The sequence below is a fragment of the Desmodus rotundus genome, chromosome 9, assembly GCF_022682495.2.
Source record: "Desmodus rotundus isolate HL8 chromosome 9, HLdesRot8A.1, whole genome shotgun sequence".
Lineage (NCBI taxonomy): Eukaryota > Metazoa > Chordata > Mammalia > Chiroptera > Phyllostomidae > Desmodus > Desmodus rotundus.
Window position 1 is genome coordinate 93,721,089 of NC_071395.1, and position 18,701 is coordinate 93,739,789.

General features: G+C 35.9%; 1 protein-coding gene across 2 annotated transcripts in view; it reads left to right on the forward strand.

The window, feature by feature from the left end:
* USP32 (ubiquitin specific peptidase 32) overlaps positions 1 to 18,701 on the forward strand; it is a 137,493-nt gene that overhangs the window by 49,206 nt on the left and 69,586 nt on the right. For both annotated transcript variants that reach the window (XM_024572877.3, XM_024572879.3), the window contains exons 4-5: positions 1,078 to 1,196; positions 6,876 to 7,035. In XM_024572877.3, the coding sequence (XP_024428645.2) occupies positions 1,078 to 1,196; positions 6,876 to 7,035 (279 nt within the window). The remainder of the gene's footprint in view (positions 1 to 1,077; positions 1,197 to 6,875; positions 7,036 to 18,701) is intronic.

The window sequence follows — 18,701 nt, forward strand, 5'->3', positions numbered from 1 at the left end:
GTGAGAGGAGACAGTGGTAGCCACCTGGCGTACAGAGGGATGGATATCCTTCTGTCATCTCTCTTTCCAAATAAGGTCACATTCACAGGTACCCAGGGGTTAGGATTTCAATATACCTTATTGGGGGATATAGTTCAACACATAATAGTAGTATTTCAAGCATACATATAATGTGTACCCTCAACCAGCTCTATTATTTCTTAACACTATATCGTATTTGTACTAGATCTTGTTTTTAAAGAAATAAAATATAGCCAACGTAGGGTTCTCTCTTTATATCACTCTATGGTCTTATCCCCATTGTTCCCTTCACAGAGGTTATCATTCTTATGACTTTGGTGATGTCTCATTTCTCATATAGGTTTTATATGCATTTATGACATTTTTATATATCCTTAAACATATCTTTAACTGTTTTATGTTTTACAGATTTTAAACTTTAATGGTATACTATACAGGTTATTTTGCAGTTTGCTTTTTCTCTGAATATTTTTGGTATTTATCCATCTTGAAACACTTAATTCCTTTATTTTCACTGTTATATAGTGTTTCATTGTGTGTGTTTATTTGTATTTCACTTTACCTATTTGCTTGTTGACAGACATTTATCTATTTTCCCTAAATTTTGCTATTACAAACAATACTCCAGTGAACATTGTTGTTCATGGACATGCACATGTATGAGACTTTCTCAAGGGTAGAAGTGGAGGTGCCTAGACCCTGAATTTCTAGCATACATCTTCGTCTTTACTAGATTTTGGCAAATTGTTCTGTAAAGTGGTTGTAGTAATCCATACTCTAATTAACAGTGTATAAGAGTTTCTGTTTCTCCCACATTATTGTTAACTCTTTGTACTGTCACACCTAAACATTTCTGCAAATTTGGTGTGATTGAAAAGATACCACATTGCCGCTTTAATTTGCATTGCTGGGCTTTCTCAAGGAATAAATTAAATTATGTGTTTATAAAGTGCTTGGTACTAATAATCACTCAATAATTGCTACCTTTTTCTTCCCTACTTCCACCAAGTTGTATTTAATCTATGATAAGATTAATTTATTTTTCCTTTCTCCTAGACATTTTTAGTCTTTTTGCAAGTGAATCTGGAAGTTATGTTACACGGGAAGAAATGGAAAGAATGCTCCATGTGGTGGACGGTAAAGTCCCAGATACACTCAGGAAATGTTTCTCGGAGGTATATTTAAAGACTAGGATTTTATCTCTACCTATTGACAGCGTATTAACTATAAGTTGTATAATGAGTTTAGCTATGATGAATAGATGTTTATGTGCATGTATTCTTGAAATTTTGAATTTAACAGTTGGTGTTTCAACTGAGTTCTATGCTCAGAGGTACATAACACTTACTACTGCTATATTTGTGAATCTGAAAGTTACCAGTTCTACTGTAAAGATGACCCTCTATTTTTACAGTGTAAGGAAACACACTCCCACACTCTCACACCAACACACACATGCCTGCACGGGTGATCCTGTAGAAACCTGAGCATTGCTCACATTGTAGTGCCATTGCTTTTCATCATGGACATATAGGTATATGACTCATTTACCTTGACCTGTTCTGGTATCTGTATGCCCCATCAAGGCCTATTTTATTATTTATTTTATTACTTAGTTGATTTGCATTGTGAAAAATTTACATTAAAAAAATTTATCATTTTTTCTCTTTTCATAAATTTCCTATTTTGTATAAAAGTTAAACAATAGAAAATGTGTATCTTTTACAGAGAAAATTCTTTTTTTTTTCTTTTTAGAGGTCTACTCATATGGGAAAAATCCCTAGAGGTAGTAGAGTAAAACCGTTCAGAAGTTCCTGAACCTTTCCTGTGGCACTCAGTGCTGTATGATTTCTTACGGGTGGCTATTTGACCTACTTTCATTTCAGATATGACAGTCCTTCACTGCTCATGGTTTTATTCAGGGAGTTTTTATTCAGTTTAGCTTAGTTACTTTCCTAACTATTTAGGCATTGATTGTCAATACTGTAACCATAATGCATTTACCTGGCCCTAATATCTCTTTGGACTCCCTGGCTTTAGATTTTACCACTCCCTTTCTTGCTTTTGAGCTTGGCTATGCAGTTTTTGGTAGTGGTTATGGTATTACATTTTACTCAGTATTTCTATGTATTTGGTACAAAGGATTGGCTGCTTGCATTTTTGGTTCTGACATGTTGACTGGAAGTTGCTTTGATAGTATTTCAGTATTTCAAGACAGACTAGGCTAGGTATAGCTTTTATTTTTCCCTCTAAGAACAAACATTTCCTGGTCCGAAAAAAGGTGATCTAATCTTTTCAGGCTAGATAATTGGATTTTTTTCAGAGATGTCAAATGTGTTCATATTTTTTGCTCATTTGAGGAGAAAATGTATTTTTTCATTTTAAAGGGTTTATGAAGACATTCCCATTTTATAGATGGGAATTAAATGTGGTTAGCCACCCACTTCACTAAAATTTAGGCACAATCCTGACTGGTGTGGCTCAGTAGGATGGGCATCATACAACAAATTGAAATGTGGCTGGTTTGATTCCTAATCAGGGAACATGCCTGGGCTGAGGGCTGGGTTCCCAGTTGGAGGTGTGCGAGAGGGAACTGGATTGATGTTTCTCTCCCTCCCTTCCACTCTCTCTAAAAATAAATAAAATCTTTAAAAAGTAAAATTTAGGTACAAAAGCAGGTACCTAGATGATAATTAGAGGGAAATAAAATAGAGTAAGGGAGATAGGTGGTAATAGGGAGGAGGTGGCTGAGTGTCAGTATTTTTTATAGAATAGTTAGGAAAGACTTGTCAGATAATTTGACATTTGAACAAAAAAATTAAAGGAAGTGAGAGATAAAACCAGATATCTGGGGTAGGCACTTTTCATGAAAAGAATATAGCAAAGACCCTAAAGTGGGAGTGTGCTTGACATGTCTAAGGAACAACAGAGAGGCCACTTTAGCTGGAATAGAGTGAACTAGGGAGTAGTAGGAAATGAAGTTACAGAGGTTGGGGGCGGGGTGGCATGGAATGCGGGTATTATATATGACCCTGTAGGTCAGTGTGAGTTCTTTGACTTTTACCCTTAGAGATATGGAAAGTGTTAGAGGGTTTTGATCAGAGAAGTACATGAGTTGTGTTTTTGTTTATTATTTTTTTAAAAACGTGATCATTTTGGCTTTTGTGTGTTGAGTAGGCTTGGCAGAGTCCGATTGAGGTATTTGAATGACCCAGGTAAAAAAAACAAAAAACCAAACAAAAAAACGAAAGTTTGTCTGCCTGTGGCCACAAAAGTCAAACTCATGAGGCAGGTGCTGGTGCAAAAGGAAAGAGGTTTATTCAGGTTCTGCACACCCTGGGAGGATAGTGGACTCCCTTCTCAAAGATCATCTCTATCTTCCTGCTCAAGCCAGCAGTTCTTATAGGGATAGGGAGGGGAGAGCTTTTTTCCTAATACAACTATCTTTCTAGCTTTTGACATGCTCTAGCCCTATCCATTCATCTTTCTAGCTTTCAGCGTGCTCATTGTAAGAACCTCCAATGCTGCCATTGTGGCCAATGGGCAGAGACTCCCCTGGCACTCTGACTGACTTATGGTAACAGTAAGAGGTGATGGCTATTAAGATCGTGGTATGGCAGCGAGGTGATGAGAAGTTTTTAGATTCTGCATTTATTTTGAAGGTGGGGTTGACGTGATCTGTGACAGAAAGAGAAGAGAATGACTAAGGTGTTTGGCCTGATTTAGTAAATGAGTTGCCATTAACTGAGATGGCTAAGACTACTGAAGGAGGGAGTTTGGGGCTTCAGTACTGAGACGTTTAGAGCATAATTAAATTTGAGAATCATATTAGACATTCAAGTGGAGTTGTCAGCTATGCTTTTTGACATGATAAGTTGGAGTTCAGAGAGAAGGATTTGTTGGCTTATAGATAGAAAACAGATTGGAAGACTGAATACTGTATTCCATTGTTTAGAGATTGACAAGATGAAGAGGAATCCAAAACAGGAGCCTAAGAAATTGCCTGTGCAGAGAGCCAAAAGTGAAGAGTGTCCTGGAAGCCAAGTGATAAAAATGTTTTAAGAGAAAGGAGTGTTTATGTAAAATAAACTGAAAGGTCAAGTGAGTTGACCTTTGGTCATTGAGAAATGATTGTTACATTTGACAAAGAGGAGTGTAGGTCATTCGTATAGGTCCTGTGGAGTTCAAAAATCACTGGAGTCAGGATGCTAGAAGGAGTGTACTCAAGAGGAAATTATGATGATGAGATGCTTAAAATTGCATTTATAATAAGGGCAACAGTTATTATAATAAAAGGATCATAAAATTATAGTAAAAAATAGCTGAGGTAGTGTTGTATGAAGGACAGGGGCTTTGGAAGGGGAAAGATCAAAGAAATGGGAGGTCAGGGTTTTGGAATATTCATGTGTAGGGCTATGTAAATCATTAGATACTTATGGGTGATAAAAACCCAATACTGTAAATGGGTTAATTTTATCTGATTCAACTGTTTGATATATTTACCTGCTGTAATTTGAGAAATGTTTCTGATGATTCTATCTGAGACCCTAGCTTTCAAAATACCGTGTTTCAATATCAGTTTACTTAGAACAGGCCTATTTGGACCTTCCATAACAATACTTCGTGGTGGGTTTTTTTTGCACTCCTTAAAAAAACTCCAACACTATAAAAAGATGCACTTTAGCTAAAAGATATGGAGCTAGCACCTGAATTTAAGTGAAATGGAATGGGTCTCTGCTTTTTCTGTGTTGGCTTTATTAGCCTTGACAGATGATGTTGTTAAGGAAATGCACATAGGAGTTGTGTTGGGTTTATTTTTTTCTTAATGAATAATTTTTTGATGGTTGATTTTTAAAGTGGAAATTCATGTTTTATATTGTTTTTAAAGATGTATCAGTTTCAGGTTCCATTTATTTTTAATTGTGTTTTGTAGTTGGAATTTTTTTAGACTACTATTATGACAATTTATAAAGAGACTTTCCTTTTGCTACATTTTTTAGATGAGATCCATGATTCAAAAACATAAAAAGTCAGGGTTGACAGATGGGATTTTGGTGCTAGTAGTTATATGGAGTGATTCAGATAAAGAGGTGGATTTCAGAGGTTACTTTATACTTTACTAAGTTAAACAGGTAGTGCGGTATACAGCTTATACACAGAAACTTGGGTTCAGTCCTATCTCTACCAGTGTATATAACCTTGGACAAATTACATGACATTTTATTTTAATCCTCAACCAAGGACACATCCGCTGATTCCGGGGGCGTGGGGAGTAGGAGAGAGAGACAGAGAGACAGACATGGAGAGTCTTTGATGCAAGAGAAACACCTACCTGGACAGGGCACCGACCTGCAACCCAGGCATGTGCCCTGACTGAGAATCAAACCCGTGACCTTTTGGTTTACAGGATGATATTTCAACCAGCTGAGCCACACATGCCAGGGCTACATAGCTTTTTAGCGCCTTAGTTTTCTCATGTGTAAAATGGGGATAATAATAGTATTTCCCTATAGAGAGTTGCTTTAAAGATTAAATTAATATGAAAATGTTAAGAATGGCGCTCAGGGTATTGTAAACACTCAGTAAATATTACCTATATGTGAAACTGGTAGAAGTAACTTTTATAATTGGCAGCTTTTTTCTTTCTTAGGGTACATAAGGCATATCTTATAACAACGTCTGAACTACCAGTTATAATTTAAGGATATTACTGATTTTAAGACTTATTCCAATGTCAGAGATGTTAACATGTGTGAAAATAAGCGTCAACTTGTGGAATTTATACTGCTAACACTCTTTCTAGACTAAACATATGCTAAAGAAACAATATGGTTATGATCCCTATTTCCTAAACATTTTGGCAATGTCCTCACATGTCCCTGTAGCAAGTCTAATGCCATATTCTTCCATTCAGAAAAACCAGACTCATTGTTGTCTTGAGTGTTTGGATTACACTGTTAAATGTTTGGAAACTACTAAGCTAATTCTATTGCTGTACTAGTAGGATATTACTAAACAATGTAGGAATTATTTCTACCATATTTCTTTTAGATTATAAATTATTTGTGTCCCTTAATATCTCTATTAGGACTAGAGCTATTAGGTTGTTGAATGTCATTCTTCATTGTATTTCCGTGTGAGTTGCATCTCCCTTTTTCCCATAGCAGCATCTGGCCCTCACTCAACCTAGGTCCTCATGTCTTCCAAAGAGATTGACTTGCATAGCCATGTATGTGATATTCTTTCTTAGCCTGGGCACTATTTTTCTCCAGAGATTTATCATGGCAAAGAAAGATTTAGCAAAGAAGAAAAGCAATGAAGTAGAATCTACTTGTTTCTTTTTGTATTCTAGCTGACTTGTGAATACAAGTTTTCATTGATGCCTTCTGGTTGAGGGCTCATATAGTTGTTTTTAATTTGCCAATGAAATTTAAAAGAGCACTTAAATTTCATATAGATTTATTAAAACATGCTAATTCTGACAGATTGAAGTGCTAAAGAAAGAGGGATAAGGCAAGTGATAAATTGGATTTATTTAATATTGAAAGAAATGCAATTTACTGATTTCAGGACATACCTTAGCAAATAAAATATGGCTTATTAGCAGCAATGCACTGCTTTAATGAATTGACAAAGTAAGTTGCAATTAGCATGTACATTTCATGCAAATGAAAGTTCTGAAGTGCAGTTATTTTTTAAAGTAGCTTGATTTCCAAGATTACAGTCTATAGTGTTAGTTAGATAATTCTTCCTTTGTAGGTAAATGTCAACTTATTGCAAATTTCAAATTGTGCATGTTCCAAGTAAGATACCTTAAGTTATGACTAAACTGTGTTTTATTTTTTTAATTTTAGGGTGAAAAGGTAAACTATGAAAAGTTTAGAAATTGGCTTTTTCTAAACAAAGATGCTTTTACTTTCTCTCGTTGGCTATTGTCTGGAGGTGTATATGTGACCCTCACTGATGATAGTGATACTCCCACTTTCTACCAAACTTTGGCTGGAGTCACACATTGTAAGTAATGACATTTCATTGTTTTCTGTTCACTTCTTTATATAACTGCCTGGTAATATGAGAATATGCTTGTAAAGAAGAAATTTATTGTCAATAGTTTTTTTCCTTCTAAAATGTAAAAATGAAATGCTGGAGCATTAAGTACTTAGCTAAAAAGGAAAACTTTCTTTTTTGTCTACTCACTGAATACTTTGTATTCCAAATGTGTAGGTTTTTCCCTCCATGCCAAGAAATTCTCCAATACTCTGCAGACACTAACTGGGTGTCTTATAATTCATTTCAATTCTGACACTGTCCTTTTAGGGTTAGCATAGACTCCATAGGTTTAGGAGTCAGTTCCAAAAGACAGCCCCTCTGTCCCCTATTTCAGATACCAATCTCAAGTCCAGGTGCCACCGTGCTTCTGACCAACCAGCTATAAATTAGAGGTTCCTGTGACTCCCTCCTTCGATTTGATAATTTGCTAGAACAGTTCACTGAACTATTTACTGATTTATTATATAATGTCGAGTATGTTAAAGGATACAGATGAATAGCCAGATGAAGAGATACTATAAGTTTTGATTAAACCGTGAGCAAGATCTGGAAGAGAGCTTCTGTCCCTGTGGAGCTGAGATATTCCAGTTCCACTGGCATGTGGGATGTGTTCATCAGTCTTGAAGCTGTGTAAACGCCATACTTTGGGGATTTTTATGGGGGCTTCATCACGTTGCCGTGATGAATCATTAATTCATTTTCTAGCTCCTTTCCCTTCTCCAGAGATTGGGGAGTGCAGGTGAGAGTTATGTTTCTAATTATGGCTTGGTCTTTTTGGTAATCAGCCCCCATCCAGGAGCCTACCAAGAGTTGCGTCATATACTAGAACAAAAGACTCTTGTTACCCAAGAAATTCCAAAGGATTTAAGAGCTTTGTGTCAGAATCTCCTATCATTCAGAAAATTATAAGAGTATGGTTAAAAACCAAATATTAGTAGGAGCTAGGGGCAGAGACCAGTTTCTTATTATTTCACAATAGCCTTCTTAGCCAAGCTGTATTAGTTTCCTAGGGCTACAGTAACAAATGACCACAGTTCATAAAATGAAACAATTGAAATTTACTCTCTCACAGTTCTGGAAGCTGAAATCAAGGTGTTAACAGCTATGTTCCTCCTGAAGAACCTAGGGAAGAATCCTTTCTTGCCTCTCCCAGCTGCTGGTGACCACAGGCTTTGCTTGGCTTATGGCAGCCCAACTCCAGTCTCTGCCTCCATCTTCACATGGCCTTCTATGTGTGTGTCTCTCTGTGTCCTTTCCTCTTCTTATAAGTTCACCAGTCATTGGACTTGGGGCTCAGCCTCAGTCCAGAATGGTTTTACCTCAAGATCCTTAATTCATTATATTTGCATAGATTCTACTATTTCCAAATAAGGTCATATTCTGAGATTCCAGGTGATCATGAAATTTTTTAATGTTATTTGATTTTTTAAATTTATTTATTGATTTGAGAGAGACAAAGACATCAGTTTCTTGTTCCACTCATTTATGCATTCATTGGTTGCTTCTTATATGTACCCTAACTGGAGAGATTGAACCCTGCAGCCTTGGCATATTGGGACGATGCTCATGAATTTTTGAGGACACTTTTCAATCCACCACCACACACGCCTAAGTGTTAACTTCTATTCTTCTTCCCTGTGGTTAAAGAAAAGTTACCTACACTGGGCTTTTGCTTATGTTACTTCTTCATACTGGAATGCCTTTTCCTTTCCTTCTCTCTATAAATCCTAGTCATCTTTGAAGACTTAAATCAAGTGCCCCTGTGTTTTCAAAAAACCTTTTTTTCCTTCTTATGAGAAATCATCTCTCCTTCCTCTGAACTCTTAACACCTTTTTTGTACCCCTTTTGAGTGAACTTACCGTTTCCATTCTTGTATGATACATGTAATCTCTCTTAAATCATAGAGACTGTATAGTTCTTCCCTTCTTTCTCTGTGCCAAGGCTTAAATAAGATTTGTTAACTGAATAGAGGACCTTGGGTGTGAAGTGCTGTTTGTATCTATTGCTTTATGTAACTTACAACTTGACTACTAATTACACATAAACTACTTTTCCATCCATTTCATTTCATTGTTACCAGAAGTTCTGACTGATAAATTCTGACATAAATCGTTTTCAGTGCGCTTGTCTTTGTTTTTTAAAGGAAAGCTATTTTAAAAACTTGTGCATAAAAAATTTGGGAATCTTTTTACGCTACTGTAAACTCTAACTTACATTAGTATTTAAGTTGTCAGTCTTATGGATATTCTGCTGAGTTTGTGATTGTGTGATGAATTATTTTTTTGTTAATATTGGCTAAGAGAGTGACTACTTTCCCTGAAGACTCTTCAGCACAGCCCTGACCAGCATGGCTCAGTGGGTTGAACGTTGTTCTGCAGAGTAAAAGGTTGACAGTTCGATTCCAGGTTGAGGCACATGCCTAGATTGTGGGCCACATGTGAGAGGCAACCGATTGCTATTTCTCTTGTATGTCAGTGTTTCCCTCCCTTTCTTTTTTCCTCAAATAAATAAATAAATAAAATCTTAAAAAGAAAAAAACCCAACTTTGAGGCACATTTAGTAGAGGGAGGCACGTACAGTTATACACAGGAAGTATTTGTCAAGGATCACAGGATCCTCAGGTCTAGTTATACCTTCTTTCAACCAGATGGAATTGGCCTCTCTCATTACAGCAACAAATATTTATTGAAGATGTCTACATGCCAGACAGTCTCCCAGGTGTTGGGGATAAAGCAGAAAACAAAACAAGTATAGTAGCAGCCAAACTTCTACATGATACAAGCCTGAATGTGGTTCTGGAAGCCTGGGGCTATAGGGGAGGCAGGATTTACACCATTAGAAACCAAATGGTTAATACGTAGACCTTGGAGGATCCTATGTTGAGCCAACCCAAAATCGTATTTTAAGATTAACCAAGAAGCTGGGATTAGAGACCTACAGAGTGGATGAAGTAGAGTGTCTTATCCACCACTTAAAGGACCTTAACATATCCCAGAAATCAGCAGACCAGAATGTTCAGTATTCTTAAGGGTCTTAATTTCTCCTTCTCCATCCTTCTACCTCCAATCCTATTAATCCAGGAAGCCTAGATCAAAAAAGTCCAGGGTGCACTTGCTTTTTCTCATGATGACAGAAGTCTCCAGGAACAGGTTAGATAAACACTTGTATTTCACCCAGGAGTAGCTGCCCATTTTACATGATCTTCCCATATACCGCGCAGAGCTCACTGGCTCCGAGTTTGCCCTAGCTGAGATGAGCTTCATGAACCTGCTCTCCCACTCCCACCCCTTTCATTTCTTATTTGTTGGAAACAAATATGTCTTAATATTGTGGGAGATTTTTTTCAAAAAAATGTAGAGAACAATAATTTCCTATTTAGCAAGTGAAAAAAAACCCAGAAGACTTTGCAGTAGTGAATTACAATATGGGAGAGAGATTGGTCTTAACTCCAGATTTAACAAGGACAGTTGGGGAGTTATGCCAAGGAGCTGGGTGAGGGGGTCAGTGGAGGGCAAATGACTAAGAGGAGGACAAGCAAGGCAGGCCAAAGAGTTATTCATCAAATGTGGGTGGGGTAGGAGGAACTTGATCAGCTCTCTCAAGGTTAGGAGGATGACATGGCAACCATCTTTGCTAAGAGTGGGCTAGGCAGGCCAACGACAGGATGGGGGCTAAGTTCTAGGCCTAGTTGAAAAGGGCTCAGAGGAGCAGGACTAAAATTTGGTCAAGGAAGTGAGTCTTTGTTAGTACCTTAAAGTTAACTTAGTTCTGACATACTTTGCAAATGCAAATGCTACTTTGCTTGTTTTTGAAAGCACTACATTAAAAATTACAGATTTATTTAATCAGAATAAGTTTTAAGGTACTATCCCATGATCTGGCTCCATTTTTAATTGAAAATTACCTTTTCTATTTAGTTTTTTTTTCAGTTGAGAAGATTTTTGGATTTTTAATAATGTCTAAAAGTTAACAATGCCTTTGCCTTATTAAAATATTTATCTTGAATTAAAACAAATGTTAATGTAAGTCCATTGTTTCACCTGCAGTGATCACCTAATTTGTAAACTGTGTGGCTTTTTCTTGGGGTCATTGTACTGCTAATATCTCTGCAACATTTTAGTGCTATTGACCATTCAGTTTCTTGAAATTCTGTTCTTCTTTGGCCTTTGAAACATTGTATGTAGTATCCTAGTTTTTTATTACTTGATTTTTCTTTACTGCTCTCCTTTTCCTGTCTACTTTTGAAATATGAATTAGTTCTCCTTTAGCTGTATTTTATTCTTGGATGGCATGCATGCTTTGCTTCATTACAGCCATTGCCATTGCTTCGCCTGTCCTTCATATCTTTGCAGGTGATACCTAGATGAAGTGTCTTTGGTCTTGAAGTATATCTTAAAGTGTATATTCATTTAAATTAATGCCTCCTGGATATATATTATCACATCTTAATTTCATATATAAAACCAAATTCATCTTTCCTTACTTCAACCCATTTAATGGTAACAAAAGCAAACAGCATCTTCTTCTTCTATCTTTTCTATCTTGGGTAACAGTATTTGCAATTTTAATTATTCAATTGGAGATTACCTTTCGCTTTTCCTTGTCAAACTTCATATTATATCCTATCAGTCTGAACTCAGTCATATTTCTTGAGTCTTTCTTGCTGATATTATTGTAATAGTTTTCCTTATTTCCTGATTACATGTTAACCATGTTAATGATAGGAAAGAATTAAGGACACTTTCTTTTTTAGTTCACATTTTTTTTAAAAATCACTTCATTTCCTTTCTTAGAAACCTTTGAAAATTCTTTGTTTTCTATTGAACAAAGTTTAAACTCCTTAGCTTTGTTGGCTGTAACATCTCTTAGTTTCCTGTTCTGAAGTTTCCATACCCATTTCTCTTCACATATGTTCTCTGCTTCAACTGCAGAGCTTGGTCAGCGTGTCATGACTATACCTACCATGAACTTTTATAACTGTCCTACATATCATCACTTCTAATATTCCTCCATTTAAGAATGCATTCTGTCTTTCAGCTCTTGACAGTTGAAATACCAATTTGTCATCAAAACCCAACTCAGGTGCTGCCTCTTTTGTCACGCCTTCTCCATTTTTCTTCAGTTCAAATGAATTACTTTTTTATTTGCATTCCTACACACTTTACATTTTAATTAAAACAATTAAGATACTTTTTGCTTTACCTTAAAGTCTATTGGAATGGCTTTGTTTCTCTTTAGAAGTTACAAGTCCCTTGAGTATGTGTTCTATTCATCTTTGAGTTTTTCTTAGTACAGTAGACTAAATGCATTATTAGACTGAGCTGTTGAAATTTTTTCAGCCTCTAAAATTCTACATTTAAATAGTGATTTAAACATGTGATTTCTGCAGCAGTGAGCAGGAGATAAATGTTATTTTAGGATTGTAGGGCTAAACCTATACCAAAGAGAAGGACTAAGGTAAATTTTCATGTTTGAATAAGTTTTAACAACTTCATAATATGTGAAGGTTTATATAAAGACATACCATGTTTTGGGGGGATTATGATCTTTATAAATTTAAGGAACTTCTGAAGGTAACAAAGTTAGTTGTTCTAAGATCTTCCTTCTAAAATTTTTGATGAAATAAATGATGTGAGATACAGAAAACTGATTAGCATTAAGTTAAGGCACATGGAGGGTTCTCTTCCTTTAAATCAGGGTTGTCAAACTCATTTTCACCAGGGGCCACATCAGCCTCGCGATGGCCTTCAAAGGGCCAAATGTAATTTCAACTCCTTACCAGTTAAGGAGTAGTTACATTTATACAATCCTAAAACTATTTCAACCCATTGAAGGCAACCATGAGGCTGATGTGGCCCCCAGTGAAAATGAGTTTGACACCCCTGCTTTAAATAAAAAAAACTATTTAATATTTTTATCTACTTCTATAATGCATCTGTTGATTTCCCTGGTAGCCATAGAAATAAATCAGTAGTGTGTGGGAAGAGGCTGAGGAAACAATATGCTTTTAATTTTCTGTTGTCATAATTTTAATCAGCTATATTAAGACCACTATGATGTAGTGGTAGTTACCAGCCTTTATTGAGCATTAGAATTATTTGGAGAGGGTATTAAAAATGCAGGTTACTGGTTCTGTCATCAAAGATATTTATTCAGTGGGCCCTAAGATTCTGTACTTTACTGGATTTCCAGGGTAATCCTGATGTAGATGGACCATGGACTACATTTTGAAAAGTTAAACTTTCTCAAGATCAAATGACAAATAGGTGCCAATGTTAGGATAGTTGAACCCAGAGTGCATGCTTATTATCATTTTAGGACTTGAAGAAGACAGTTTATTGACACTCATTTTATTCTTTAATCTTTTACGAGTAGCTTGTGATTGCAGATAAAAGGAGTTAGTCATGTGGCAGTTGTGGTGGTGAGCCACCTTCTTCAGACGGCAGAGAATCTTGCAGATTCACTTTTCCAATTAACTTTTTTTCCCATTGGGATACTTATAAATGATTATTTTTTAATTTCTCCTCAATAATTAATTTTATTTCACCAAGGCCAAGGTTATTGAATAATTGCCCATTTGCCTGCAGTGAAATAGTAGAATAACTATGATTTTTAAGAACTACATTTTCATTTAGCTATGTACTGAGAAAGAGTTGTTGGAGTTTTCATAAAATGTATCATAAGAGTGAATAAAGCCTGCTACCTCCGTGATTTCTTTTAGTAATAGAATTTGGATTCTGAGGTAATTAATGTAGTATTTTGGCTAATTTTAGGCCCATAGAACACATTTTGATTATTTTTCTTTTCATACTTACTTCAAATTTATAATGAAGTATATTTATATTGAAGTCTCTATTTTAGGATTTATTTTCTCAACTAAAAATATGTATATTATTATATTCCCTTGCCACATTTTAGCTTGCAATGTTAAAATTAACACCTTTTTTGAAGAGGAAAAAAGTACTTTAGTGATTCTTAGACCTTAAGCCTCTAGTAAATCTGCATGTCTCTCCTTCCTTATCCTCTTATCTGGTTGTAAATGACTTAAGGCTTACAGCCATTTTAAGTACATCTCAGAAGGTCATTGCTTTTGAGATGGCTGCTTCCTCAAAAATGTTGAAGAACTGTGCAACTGTTTGAAAATGCTTGGATATTTTGCCTGGCTTTAAAAAAAAATTAGAATCCAGTTCTGGTATTAAAGAGCTGTTTCCGCAGCTGGAGCCTCTGGTAAGGTAGGACTTGATTAGGATGTCTCAAAGTACAGGCCAAGAACTATTTAGAATGTTGGGAATATGGCATGCTGCTATTGTGAACCAGAATAAAATTATACCTACAGATGGGTAATAAATTCATTCCTATTAGCTTATAAATTGTAAATTTGGGGTATTGGTTTATGAATCGCAGACAGAGCAATTGCTGCAATTTTTACCTCTTCTTTTTTTTTTCCCCAAAAATACACCCTTTATTTATTTATAATCTTGACCTTAATCAGTTACACTGACTCCATACAAGGTCATTTCTTACTGCTCAGCCCCACCAGCCTTAGGTTTAATCTTTTTTTTTTTTTTTTTAAATTTTTATTGTTATTCAATTACAGTAGTCTGCCTTTTCTCCCATCTTTACAGTAGTCTGCCTTTTCTCCCATCCCTTACCTCTTCTTCTTTTTTTTTTTTTTAAATATTTTATTTACTTATTTAGAGAGAGGGGAAGGGAAGGAGAAAGAGAGGGAGAGAAACACCAATGTGTGGTTACCCCTCATGTGTCCCCAACTGGGGACCTGGCCTGCAACCCAGGCATGTGCCCTGACTGGGAATTGAACCAGCAACCCTTTGGTTTGCAAGCCCGCGCTCAATCCACTGAGCTACACCAGCCAGGCCCCTTACCTCTTCTTTAAGTGAGAATAAAGTTAGTTGCTTTCCCTCTTCTCAGAAATCAGCTGTCAATTCATTTAAAATGTTTGAGTAATAATATAATACATATATAATTTGCCATAGCTTGTTTTTGGATTACAGTCTATAACCCAAAAATGAACAGGTCACACAAACTTAAAAGGGAGCTCTAAAGCATGGTTTTAATTGGTAACCGTGACCAATCTGATCATTTTTTTCTTTTAAATGTGTTCTACTTGTTTTTTCACATGTCTACTTCAGCAAAGAAATTGTGTATTTTTTTAAGTATTTTTTTTATTTAAGTATATTTTATTGATTATGCTGTTACACTTGTCCCATTTAAAAATTGTATGTGTGTGTGTTTTTTTAAGATTTTATTTATTTTTCAGAGAGAGGAGAAGGGAGGGAGAAAGAGAGGGTGAGAAACATCAATGTGTGAGAATAACACCGATTGGCTGCCTCTCGCACGCCCCCCAACTGGGGACCTGGCCTGCAACCTAGGCATGTGCCCTGACAGGGAATCAAACTGGTGACCTTTCAGTTAGCAGGCTGGTGCTAAGTCCACTGAGCCACACCAGCCAGGGCTAAAATTGTGTATGTGTTTTTTTAAGGAGATAAATAAACATAGTCTTCAAAGGTAAAAAATTTAGAACATAACTGGTGTAATTTTTCTGTATTCTAATTTAATGTATTATCTAAAAATCATTTAATCAGAAATATAATACTGAGCAGTTGTTTATATAGAAAATATCACAATAATTAATAAATAGTAAAGAATAAACTCCACGTTTTGCACACTCACAACTGTAAACCTACTTTTGCCCTACCCTGTATACTCAGTACTTAGAAGTATAGAAATAAGAACATATGGTGTAGTTCCCTTTATCTGTAGGGGATGCATCTAAGACCTCCAGTGGATCCCTGAAACTGGATTGTACCCATGTGTTTGTCTGTCTCTTTCTTTTTCTCTCTTTCTTGCTCTTTCTCTCTCTCTTTATACACACACACACACACATGCACATACATACACTGTTTTTTCCTATACTTACATACCTACAAAGAAATTTCATTTGTAAATTAGGCACAGTAAGAGATTAACAACTAATAAAATAGAACAATTATAACAATATACTCTAATAAAAGATATGTGAATGTGGTTTCTCTCTCTCAAAATATCCTATTGTAGTGTACTTACCCTTCCTCTTGTGATGATGTGAGATGATAAAATGCCAAAGTTATTTCTGAATCTGTGTAACCACCCCTCACTTGGTGTCATTCATTTAAGGGGATCCCTTGCTGAAGTCTTTGTACCGGCTCAGTGCTTTCTGGCGCAATATGTTCTCAGTCAGCACATGTTTTCTATTCATGTCTTTCAGAAACAAATGTACTGTTGATTTGGAATCTCACAGAATCATGAAGACTTGCAATTACATGTCTTCGTGGTCCTGAGGTGCTGTCATTTTTGGGAATGTCACAGTCTTGAAGTCTTATAGCCATGTACTTTGAAGTCTAAAACAGATTAGCAAACTTTTTCTTAAAATGACAGATAGTGAATATTTTAGTATTGTTCTGTTATGATGAATTGTCTCAGCTCTGGTTTTTCCACAAAATTTTTTATTTTGTCTTTATTTTTGAAGAATTTTTTCATGGGATATGGAATTTGAAATGAACAGTTTCCCGTTCAAAACTTTTCACCATTGTGTTCTGACTTTCCGAAGAGAAATCATTGCTTATCTCAGTTCTCCTGTTTGTAGTGTGTTTTTTATCCCTTCTGCTGATTTTAAGGTTTTCTCTATCAGCAATTTGATGGTGACTTCCCTTAGTTTAGTTTTCTTTGAATTTTTCTGGCACAGGGCTCATTGAACTCCTGGATCTGTTGGATTATAGTTTTCATCAAATTTAGAAAATTAGCAGCTGTTATTTTTTCAAAATTTTTTCTGCCTACCTCTTTCTGGGACCCTAATAGCTTATATGTTATATTGTTTGATGTTGTCTTCCAGGTGACTTAGACTCTTAATAATTTTTGGCCTTTTTTTTCCCTTTGTACTTCCATTTGGATAGTTTCTATTGCTAAGTGTTCAAATTCTCTAGTTTTTCCTCTGCAGTTTTTAACCTGTTCAATTCTTCACTAAATTTTTAAATGTCAGTTATTGTATTCATTACCTCTGGTATTTCATTTGGTATTTTTTATAATTTTCATTTCTTTCTTCAGTATAGTCATGGTTTACCTTAAATTCTTGAGATGCTTAAAAGAGATGTTTTTAAAGTCTTGTCTACTAATTCTATCATCTCTGTTATTTCTATGGCTTTTCTATTGACTGGTTTTTATCCTGGTTTTGGATCACTTTTGACTATTTGTTTCATCATGTTTTTCGGATGCTAGAGATTATGCATGTTGTATGGCCAATTGGATTGTGATTTCCTTCCAGGAAGATAACAGAGGCTGTTTTATTTTGATAAGCAGTTCAGTTATTTATCTTGGATAAACTTGATAGTTCAAGGATTTTTTAAAAAGTTAGTTGGGGAAAGTCTGGAGTAACCTTTACTCTAGAGTTAGTTTTTTCCCTGCTGTTAATTGTGACCCTCTTGAGTCTAAGAATGCTTCCAGTGTTCAACCATTCAAGCGTACCCTAACCTAGCCTCAATGAAATTCACTTGCATACAGAGTTTAGTATTCTGCCAACTCAACAAGACTCCTGTGTAAATTTCTGGAGCTCTTTCTTTGCATAACTCTTTTTTCTCTAGCATTCTGCCTGAAAATTTCAGCTACCTCAACCTCCCTGAACTTAAACTTCTCTTCTTAATTCAGTGAAATCTCAGTGCTTAAGTTCTTCTTACCTTGCCAAGGTCTGGGAAGTGACTGCAGACAGAGAAGCAAGGGCAGTGGAAGGACTCATCTTATTTGCTTTCTAAATCTTACTTTAAGACCTTGAAGGGAGAAAACAAGCACATGTAGAATGTAACCATGGTTAGAGCTTAGAGATTATCTATGATTTTTTAAAAAATAATACATTCTGTTGAATGAGGAAAGAAAAATGTTCATGTTGTCATGATGTCCCTATTACCTGTCACATCACAAATCCTACTCTTAACTCCAGTGTCATTTATTTACTTTATTACTTATAATACCTTTTATGATACTCTTTTTCATTTACTTAATAAGTATTGAATTTGTAAGTAGTAACCATATTGACAAGATGAATCAGACATGGATTTATTTATTTTTTATAGAGAGGGAAGGGAGGGAAAAAAGAGAGGGAGAGAAACATCAATGTGAGAGAGAAATGTTGATAGGTTGCCTCTTGTGCATGCCCCGATCAGGGACCGAATCCACAGCCTAGGCAACCTAGTCCCTGACCAGGAATGAAACCAGCAACCTCTTGCTTTGTGGGATGACGCCCAACCAACTGAGCCACACTGATCAGGGCCGGACATGGGTTCTGTTCTTAGAATGTTTACAGTGTAGGCAGGAAAGAAAATGTATGTAGAACCTTCAAACTTGAGCTAGAGATTAAAAATTATAAAACATAAGCACAGATAGCCCTGGCTCAGTGGATTGAGTGCTGGCCTGTGGACTAAAAGGTTGCCGGTTCAATTCCCAGTCAGGGCATGTACCTGGGTTATGGGTCAGGTCTCAAGTTGGGAGCATGCGAGAGGAAACTGATTCATTTTTCTTTCTCACATTGATGTTTCTCTCTCCTTCTCCCTTTCTCTAAAAATAAAATAAAATATTAAAAAAA